The sequence below is a fragment of the Galeopterus variegatus genome, unplaced genomic scaffold, assembly GCF_000696425.1.
Source record: "Galeopterus variegatus unplaced genomic scaffold, G_variegatus-3.0.2 Scaffold1691, whole genome shotgun sequence".
NCBI classification, from domain to species: Eukaryota; Metazoa; Chordata; class Mammalia; order Dermoptera; family Cynocephalidae; genus Galeopterus; species Galeopterus variegatus.
In genome coordinates this window covers 74001-83441 of record NW_007727802.1, presented here as the reverse complement: position 1 = coordinate 83441, position 9441 = coordinate 74001, and the positions used below count along the sequence as shown (strand labels likewise).

General features: G+C 35.3%; 1 protein-coding gene and 1 pseudogene across 2 annotated transcripts in view; one reads left to right on the top strand and one right to left on the bottom strand.

The window, feature by feature from the left end:
• KIAA1279 (KIAA1279 ortholog) overlaps positions 1 to 9441 on the top strand; it is a 30888-nt gene that overhangs the window by 5199 nt on the left and 16248 nt on the right. The window contains exons 2-3 of one of the 2 annotated variants that reach the window (XM_008578471.1): positions 3848 to 3933; positions 4825 to 4923. In XM_008578471.1, the coding sequence (XP_008576693.1) occupies positions 3848 to 3933; positions 4825 to 4923 (185 nt within the window). The remainder of the gene's footprint in view (positions 1 to 3847; positions 3934 to 4824; positions 4924 to 9441) is intronic. The other variant, XM_008578470.1, reaches the window with a different exon arrangement.
• LOC103595138 lies at positions 8100 to 8683 on the bottom strand (annotated as a pseudogene).

Here is a 9441-nt window from a genome sequence, read left to right as displayed (position 1 = left end):
AAAATAAAATAAAATAAAATAAAATAAAATAAAATAAAATAAAATAAAATAAAATAAAATAAAATAAAATAAAATAAAATAAAATAAAATAAAATAAAATAAAATAAAATAAAATAAAATAAAATAAAATAAAATAAAATAAAATAAAATAAAATAAAATAAAATAAAATAAAATAAAATAAAATAAAATAAAATAAAATAAAATAAAATAAAATAAAATAAAATAAAATAAAATAAAATAAAATAAAATAAAATAAAATAAAATAAAATAAAATAAAATAAAATAAAATAAAATAAAATAAAATAAAATAAAATAAAATAAAATAAAATAAAATAAAATAAAATAAAATAAAATAAAATAAAATAAAATAAAATAAAATAAAATAAAATAAAATAAAATAAAATTTCATCTCAATATTCTAAAGTAGTATTGGGACAGGTATGCAAAGGCATGTAAACATGGATATTCATCACAGCATAGTTAGTTATTAAAAAGAAAAATAATATAAATATCAGTAGAGAGAGGGCTAACTAAATTCTGTTATACCCATACAGAAGAACAGTATGCAATCATTAAAAATAATTTATATTTGTTAACAAAAAAATGTCAATATTAAGAGGGAGGGAGAAGACTCTAAGTATAAGGCATATTTAGAATTATGTAGAATGATCTTACTTTTTGTATAAAACTGTGTGTGCATATATATATACATACATACATACACAAACATACATTATAAATATACATATATAATGAAAAGTTCATGTGCATAGATACATGTGAATATACAAGAACATATATACATGTATATGTATACACATACATATAGGAAAAAGTTTGAAAGTATCAGCTCATGAGAATTCATGATGTTCTGACTGCTTTGTCTCATTCTGGTGTCTACTCCTTGGGGAACTACAGAACCTGGATCCACATTAGATTATTGACAAAGACTGTCTCCTACCTTCACTGGGTTCTGGGGCCCTAGGAATGATTTTTCTGTGATATTCCTTCTGATCCTTGCTGTCAGCAATTTATACTGCTGTTACCATCTTGATTACTTCACTTTAGTAAAATTTCCTAAGAAATTAGTAAATTACTCTTCCCCACTCTCAGGTTATATACATACAAGGAGTACTTTTTGTTGTTGTGTACAGCTTCACGGAGGTGCAACTGACATACAATAAACTGTGCATATTTTTAATTGTGCAGTTTGGTGAGTTTTGACATATGTATATACCTGGGAAACAATGTGATCAAGGTAATGAATAGATCTATTACCACTAAAAGTTACTTTGTGCTGCTTTGTAATCCCTCCCTCCTTTTATTCTCTCTCTCTCTCCCTTCTCCTTGCCCCACGCCCCATATTTTGTAGAATTTTATATAAATGAAATCATACCACATATACTCTTGTTTTGGTCTGATTTCTTTCACTTAGCATCATTATTTCATTGCCATGCAACTGAGATGTTTGTATTGTTTTTCTTTTTCATTCTGTTAATATAGTGAATTACATCGATTGATTTTCCACGGTTAAGCCAACTTTGCATTCCTGGGATAAACTCCATTTGGTCATAATGTATTATCCTTTTTATGTACTATTGAACTCAATTCTTTAAAATTTGTTTAAAATATTTGCATCTACATCTTGTATGTTCATGAAGGATATCAGTCTGTAGTTTTCTTGTTATATCTTTGGTTTAATATAAGATAGGAAGTGTGTTTTCATTTTTCTGGAGGAGTTTGTGTAGAGTTGGTATTTTTCTTCCTTACTTGTTTGGTAGAATTCACTAGTAATACTTTTTTAGCTGTTTTTATTTTGTATTTTACTTTTTTCTCAACCTAGTTTGGTATGAAGGCAAGGATGTGATGTGTGAAAGATACAGGACCTTCTGGTGTAGTTTTCTACCCTTAGTAGGATTTATATTGTATTTAAAAAATAATTTATGTAAAATGTCAATAGTGTTTATCTCTGTGGAGTTCACTTAAAAAACAACACTGTAGCTAATTTAATTTTAATGCATTTGTTAATTAACTAGATTTAGCCTTCTACAATGTGTGTGTGTGTGTGTGTGTGTGTACATATATATTAAAAAATAATTTATGTAAAATGTCAATAGTGTTTATCTCTGTGGAGTTCACTTAAAAAACAACAACACTGTAGCTAATTTAATTTTAATGCATTTGTTAATTAACTAGATTTAGCCATTCTACAATGTGTGTGTGTGTGTGTGTGTACATATATATTAAATATATATATATATATATACACATATATATATAGTTTAAAATATCATGTATACATGATATTTTAAACTATATATATATGTGTATATATATATATATATACACATATATATATAGTTTAAAATATCATGTATACATGATAAATACATACAATTTTATATGTCAGTTTTTAAAATAAATAAATTTGAAAATAAAATTCTAAAAATGAAACAAAGCTGTTTTAGATCCCTTACATTGTCCTTACCTTCAGGACTTTAATAGGTTATGGTACAGAAGAATAATCTTAGTCATTTCTGGACATGCTCAAGATTTATCACACACCATAGTTATTTTCTTTGGATCTAGTGAGCCAAACATATCGCCATCCCCAAATAGACTGTCTAATAAATTCCTGGTAATAGGTGAGTCTTTAGATTGCCTAGGTTGAGTGCAGCATGCTGGGGTGGGGCTTACTGGTGTCATGGCCAAATGGAGTTTTTAAGGACTATCTTCAAAGAAAAAATAAGTTGAAACAGGGAGTGAGAAAAAGGTGACTTGTGAGTTCGTTTCTAAGGCCAGGAAATGACAATCAGTAAGTTAGTAGGGAGACAGAGCCCTTCAAGCCTTGAATACTTATGAGGATTCTGGAAAGGACTTAGTAACAGAGGAGAGAACTGCCCAAAAAAGTACATTATCAGTATGACCTGTAGTTCTAGATATCAAGGACTGATTCAGTCACTTTAAAAAAATTATGGAATTAAAAATTATGGAATAGATGTATTATGTGAAATTAGATGACCAAAGAGCTGTGTTCCAGTGGAATGATCGAGTCACTTTTAAACTGTAGGGTTTCTAAACCTTTTTTATTCCACATGCCCCTTTTGTGGTCTGGTGAAGCCAGTATTTCATAAAACAGAATAATGATTTAAAATGCATAAATAAAATATTTAAGGTTAAAAAGAAATCAATGATATATGAGTAGAGTTGTCAAAATATTGTTTGAAACAAATATGTGATATGGTAATATATATGCTTCTTTATTAACTCATTAAATAACAATATCAGTAATTTGTCTAATAGCTTCAGTAATTCTAAAATAATGATGAACATAAATGATGTTTTGAGTTATCTGCAAACCAGCATAATATGAAGCTTCTTTTTCATTTCTATTGGTCACAAGTCCTAGGTACAGTAATACTGCTGCAGTTTGTTTCCTGTATTAATAATCAAAAGAAATGCTAAATTTTAGTAGGAGATTAGTGAAAATAAATTTGTAGTTTTTCTCCTCATCCAAATTCATAGACTCTGTATTCTCTTCATAGATTCCTTGGGGGTCCATAGGTCCTAGGTTAAGAATCTGCGTTAAAAAACTGTTTCCTTATCCTGGTCTTAGGGAACTGAGTAGAAGATGGTAGAAACGCAGCCTCAGAAGTATCTTTGTGCCTGAAGGACTATCCCAAGGGATGGGAGGCAGTCTAACTCCATCATCTAAAGGGGAGCTTGGCCTCCAGTCTTGAGTTCTGACCATCTAAACAGGCCTGATTTGCCCTGCAGAACCTGATAAAAGAGTCATGCAGCAAGGAGACAAACCAACCTGGTTTTAAAAATGTTATTTCACCTTAGGCTTCATGGTAGCAGAAGTAAGTCAGTACAATGGAAGTCAAAAGGAAGAGATCAATACAAGAGAAGATACTGAGAAAGAAGAATCAGTAAGACTTTTTGATTGACTGGATATAATTATAAAACTAAAATTTTAAGAACTCTGGAAAATACAAACTTGTTTTCTTTGAAATATAACAGGAATCTGACAACTAATGAGAAAAGACATATAGCATATTCAGAATTTTCATACCATATAATTTGAATTACTGACCAATTCTGGAATTTGAGTTCATTCTTCTTTTTTCAGGCTTGAACCTAACAAATGGTGACCGTTGAAAATACTTCTGTTTTTTTTAAAGAGGTCTCTGGAGGAGATTGTAGTATTTTGAAAGCATTATGTGTTTCTGGTTCATCTTTGCCTCCGTTCTCTCAGGAATCTTGGTGTGACTTAGCTAATTGCCTCTGGCCCAAGATCCTCATCACATTGTTGACCTGCTGGGGCTGCAGTTTCACTTGAAGACTTGACTGGGGGAGGGAGTTTCCCAGGCTTTTTGTCTGAGCACCTCAAACTGTTGACCTCCCTCAGTTCCTTTTCACATGAGCCTCTCTGTAGGTGGCTCACAAAATGGCAGTTGGCTTCCCTCAGAGCAAGTAAGAGGGAGCACCCAAGATGGAAGCCACAGTGTTTTGTAACCTAATCTTGAAGAGACTTTCCATCACTTCTGCCATATTCTAGTTGTTAGAAGCAAGTCACGAAATCCAGCACATCCTCAAGGGGAAGAGATTACACAAGGGCATGAATAACAGGAGGCAGGGATTATTGGTGGTCCATCTTAGTGGCTGCCTACCATACTACATAAGGACGTCATTATTATTATGAATAATTCATTGTTAAACTCCAGTACTATTTGATTGGTAAATATTGACTATAACATTATGAAAGTTACTTCAATTGGAAGTCTTATGTCATCATTGTTTGTTTCTCTTTTATTTTCCAGAATAATCTGGGTATCTTGTGGTCTGAAAGAGGAGAAATTGAAACTGCACAGGCTTACCTAGAATCATCAGAAGCCCTATATAAACAGTATATGAAAGAGGTATGTTATATGTCAGATAGATTTTAAGTTTGATTGAAACTAGTCAAGAATTGATAGTAAGAATTTGTCATTTATAATATTGGGAACTCTCTGTAGAGCTGTCTAGAAAGTCACCTAATAGCTAAAATTATTATATATTTAAGACTTCGGGGTTTTTAAAAATAATCCTTAGGGGTTGGCGGGTTAGCTCACTTGGGAGAGCGTGCTGCTAACACCACCAAGGTCAAGGGTTTGGATCCTTGTACTGGCCAGCTGCCAAAAAAAATAAAATCCTTGGATGGGGTATAATGGCAACATTAGTCTAAATACAGTTATAAAGGAAATATTATTCTAATGTTACCCTAAAATATTATTTGCGCATATTTGTATTTATAATCTAAAAATTCTACTTTTCGGTTTTTTGGGGGGTGTTTTTTTACATTTTATTTATTTTTTTAGCTCCCACTTATACGTGGTATTTCTTTTTCTGTGCCTGGCTTATTTCACTTAACATAATTGTCTCTACGTTCATCCATGTTGCTGCAAATGGCAGTATTTCATTCTTTTTTACTGCAGAGTGAAAAAGAATAAAAAATAAGTAAAAAATATTCCATTGTGTACATATGCCACGTTTTTCTTATCCATTCGTCCAATGATGAACATTTAGGTTGGTTCCAACTCTTGGCTTTTGTAAATAGGGCTACAGTAAACATGAGAGTGCAGGTATCCCTTTGACATGATGATTTCCATTCCTTTGGGTACCTATCCAGCAGTGGGATTGCTGGATCATGTGGCAGTTCTATCTGTAGTTGTTCAAGGAACCTCCATACCATTCTCCGTAATGGCTGCACCAACTTACAGTCCCATCAATGGTGTAGGAGGGTTCCCCTTTCTCTGCGTCTTCGTCAGCATTTGTTATTGTCTTTTTGATAATGGCCAGTGGGGTGAGGTGATATCTCAGTGTGGTTTTGATTTGCATTTCCCTGATGCCTTTTTTCATGTGTCTGTTGGCCATTTGTATATCTTCCTTTGAGAAATGCCTATTCAGCTCCTTTGCCCATTAAAAATTCTGTTTTGGTTTCCACTGAAAATAGCAGTGCTCAAAGGAAAGCAAACAAGAACTACTTGAGCAAAATATCTGAAATCTTTGAGGCAATGGTTTTCAAAATCATCTGGAAAATTTGGAAAGCTTATTAAAAGACAGCAGGCTGGGCCTCCAGACTCTGATTTAGTTAGTTCTGGGTTGGGGCCTGAGAATTCACATTTTAACAAGGTCCCAGGTGATGCTTATGCTACTGGTCTAAGTACCACTGCTTCAGGGCAAGGGTTTTTCGATTTTTTTTTTCCCCTGTGAAACCCTTCTGAGATGCAACATATAAAAACTGATTGAGCTACTCTGGTTAAGCAGATCAGAAGGACTCTGAGCCCAACCCACCACAGATTCCTTCCTTTCTCTCCACTGTGGTAGTATGAAAGAGCTGCTGTAGAACTTCTAGGTCTCTGGGGGATCTAGATTGAAAACTCTCACTTTAGGGGGGGGTCACAGACCTGCAAAGGCGACAAACTGCTGTGTTACCATCTGTTTCCTTAACAGATTTTTTTATATGAAAAAGAAATTATCAGGCACAGTATCATATGTTTTCTCTAATATAATATGTTGCCTTAAGTTCTGGAATAAGTTTTTGACCAAATAATTTAAGGCAGCTTAAAGGAGAGAAAAAAAATGTTTATAAATGGCATAAATTGAAGTTTTTTTTGTTTTTTTTTTTTAAAAAGATGACCGGTAAGGGGATCTCAACCCTTGGCTTGGTGTTGTCAGCACCACGCTCAGCCAGTGAGCAAACCGGCCATCCCTATATAGGATCCGAACCCGTGGCCTTGGTGTTATCAGCACCGCACTCTACCAAGTGAGCCACGGGCCGGCCCAGGCACAGTATTTTGCTGTGGATTATTGTTTGTCACAGTTACCTGCTTTAAAAATCCTCTAAGAAAATGCTCTTATAACATTAAGGAACTTGAAATAACATGTACCACATAAAAGAGATTAAACATACAAAAATGTGTTTGCTAAATTCAGCCATCAGAATGCTTGACTACAAAAGTATATAAAAGTTTTCTTTTTCCCAAATTGGTGACATTGTTATGTTAATAAAACCATAGCTTCCATTTAAGAGTATTTTATGTACAGAAATTCTAATAGATACATTTCAGTTCTTAGTAAACTTTTTTGCCTACTAAAAGTTGGTAAGTCTTTTTTTAAAAAATTAAAATAGATTTTAGTTAATTTTGTTTTGAGGTTATTTGTGGCGCTCCTTTAAATTTCCAGAGATGTTTTGAGGTCTCTCAAAATCAGAGTTAAGAATCAGTGCCTTATCAAGTTCACCAGTAATTTATATATTGCTAAATTTGGTGGTTCATTTTTTTTTTTTTTGTCTTTTTTGTCTCTTTCCGTGTCCGGCAATGGATCGCAACCCTCAGTGTTGCCCCTGTACCAGACCGGGGACCGGCAACGGGATCGCAACCCTCGGTGCTGCTCCCGCGCCTCGCTCAGCCAGTGAGCGGGAACCGGTCTGTATGTGGGATCCGAACCCTCGGGCGGGAGCGCCGCCGCGCTTCCCAAGCAGCGCATTATCCAGTGAGCCACCAGGCCGGCCCTTGGTGGTTCATTTTTAATTCTCATCTTATTTGACCTATCAGTAGTATTTGGCACAGTTTATCAGTCTTTCTTCCTTGAAACATTTTTTTCTTTTTTTAAAGATGACTGGTAAGGGGATCTTAACCCTTCGCTTGGTGTTGTCAGCACCACACTCAGCCAATGAGCGAATTGGCCATCCCTATATAGGATCCAAACCCATGGCCTTGGTGTTATCAGCACCACACTCTCCCGAGTGAGCCATGGGCCAGCCCATGAAATGCTTTTTTTTAACTTGGCTTCCAGGACCACACGACTGATTTTCCTTCTCAGTCTTTAACGTTTCCTTCTTATTTCCCCAACCTCTAAACACTGGAGTACCCCAAATTCAGTCCTGGAACTTCTTTTCTCTTTCCATATACATTCATTTCTTTCCTCTAAATACATCTCTATGCCGATGACTCCCAAATTATATCTTAAGTCTGTATCTCTCTAATTCCAGACTCATCTTTCCAACTGCCAATTTGACATTTGCACTTTTTTTTTGAGAAACACAAGCCAAACTTTTTATTTGTTCATTTCTTACACTTGAAGCACTCTTCGATGACATCCTTGGCCTGAGATTCTTTGCCATAGTCCTTAACTACTACACAACTGCAACTAGCCACTTTACAGGATTTTCACTCTCTGTCAGTTTTACAGAGGCCTACCCATTCCCCTAGTTTCTTGTTGTCATCAACCTTAATTAGGTTGATCTGGTGTTCAGTACAAGGGGCTTCCACCCACTTGACACACATAGGCTTATCACAGTTGGACGCAAGCATGCAGAGACCAGCTTGGTGCTTGTCTAAGGCTTTAGCAGCTTCACAAATTCCACGTGTTAGTCCATTGTGGATGAGGGCGGTCTTCAGCACCTTTTGTAAATCAGTATTAATGTCCATTAGTCCTGCAGCAATAATGTCTTCCTCGGCCATGGCTGTGGGTTGCAGGTAAAGCTGAATCTTGAATGCATCTGAGCCTCCAGCTCAATGTGACTAAGCGGCAGGAGGGACTATTTGCACTTTTTGTGGAGTAGGTAGCTCTAAAACTACTATCTAAAAGTGAGATTCTAATAATCTGTCTTCACCACTCCTCACCCCCACTTCAGTTTCTCTTGCTGTGAACACCAGCTTCTTTCTTCCAGTTGCTGAGGCCTAAAACTCTGGAGACTCCTGTTTTCCTTATAATCTATCAGCAAATCCTGCTGCCTTCACCTTCAGATTATAGCCACTTGGTCCGAATCACCATGCTCTCTTGCTGAGATTATTGTAGTCATCTCCATGCCTTCTTCAAAATCTTCTAATACCTTTCCTATCTCACTCAGAGTAGACACCAAAGACCTTATGAAGACCTAGAAGTTCCTTATCTGATCAGACTGCCATCACTTCTCTAATTTCATCTTTTACCATCTTCCTCTGTCTCCCTCTGTTCTAGCTATACTGGCCTCCTGCTCTTCTTAAAACACACCAGACAAACTCCCAACTCAGGGCCTTTCCACTTGACTCTTTCCTCTGCTTAGAATGTCCTTCCCCCAGATATCTCTGTGGCTCACTCCCTCATTTCCTATAGGTCTTGATGCAAATGTCACTGGTCACTCCCATCTAAAACTGCGAGCCACCCCTCCCCAACACTTCCCATCCCCTTTTCTTGCTTTATTTTTCTCCTTCACACTTATCACTGTCTAGTATCTTGTGAATTTTAGTGATTTATCTTGTTTGTTATCCGTCTTCATTACTAAAATGTAAGCTTCATGATAACATGAATTTTTTTTTTCCTTTTTGTCTTTTTTACTGACCGGTAATGGGATTGCAACCCTTGGTGTCACGCCCACACCGGGTACTGGCAACGGGATCGCAACCCTTGGTGTC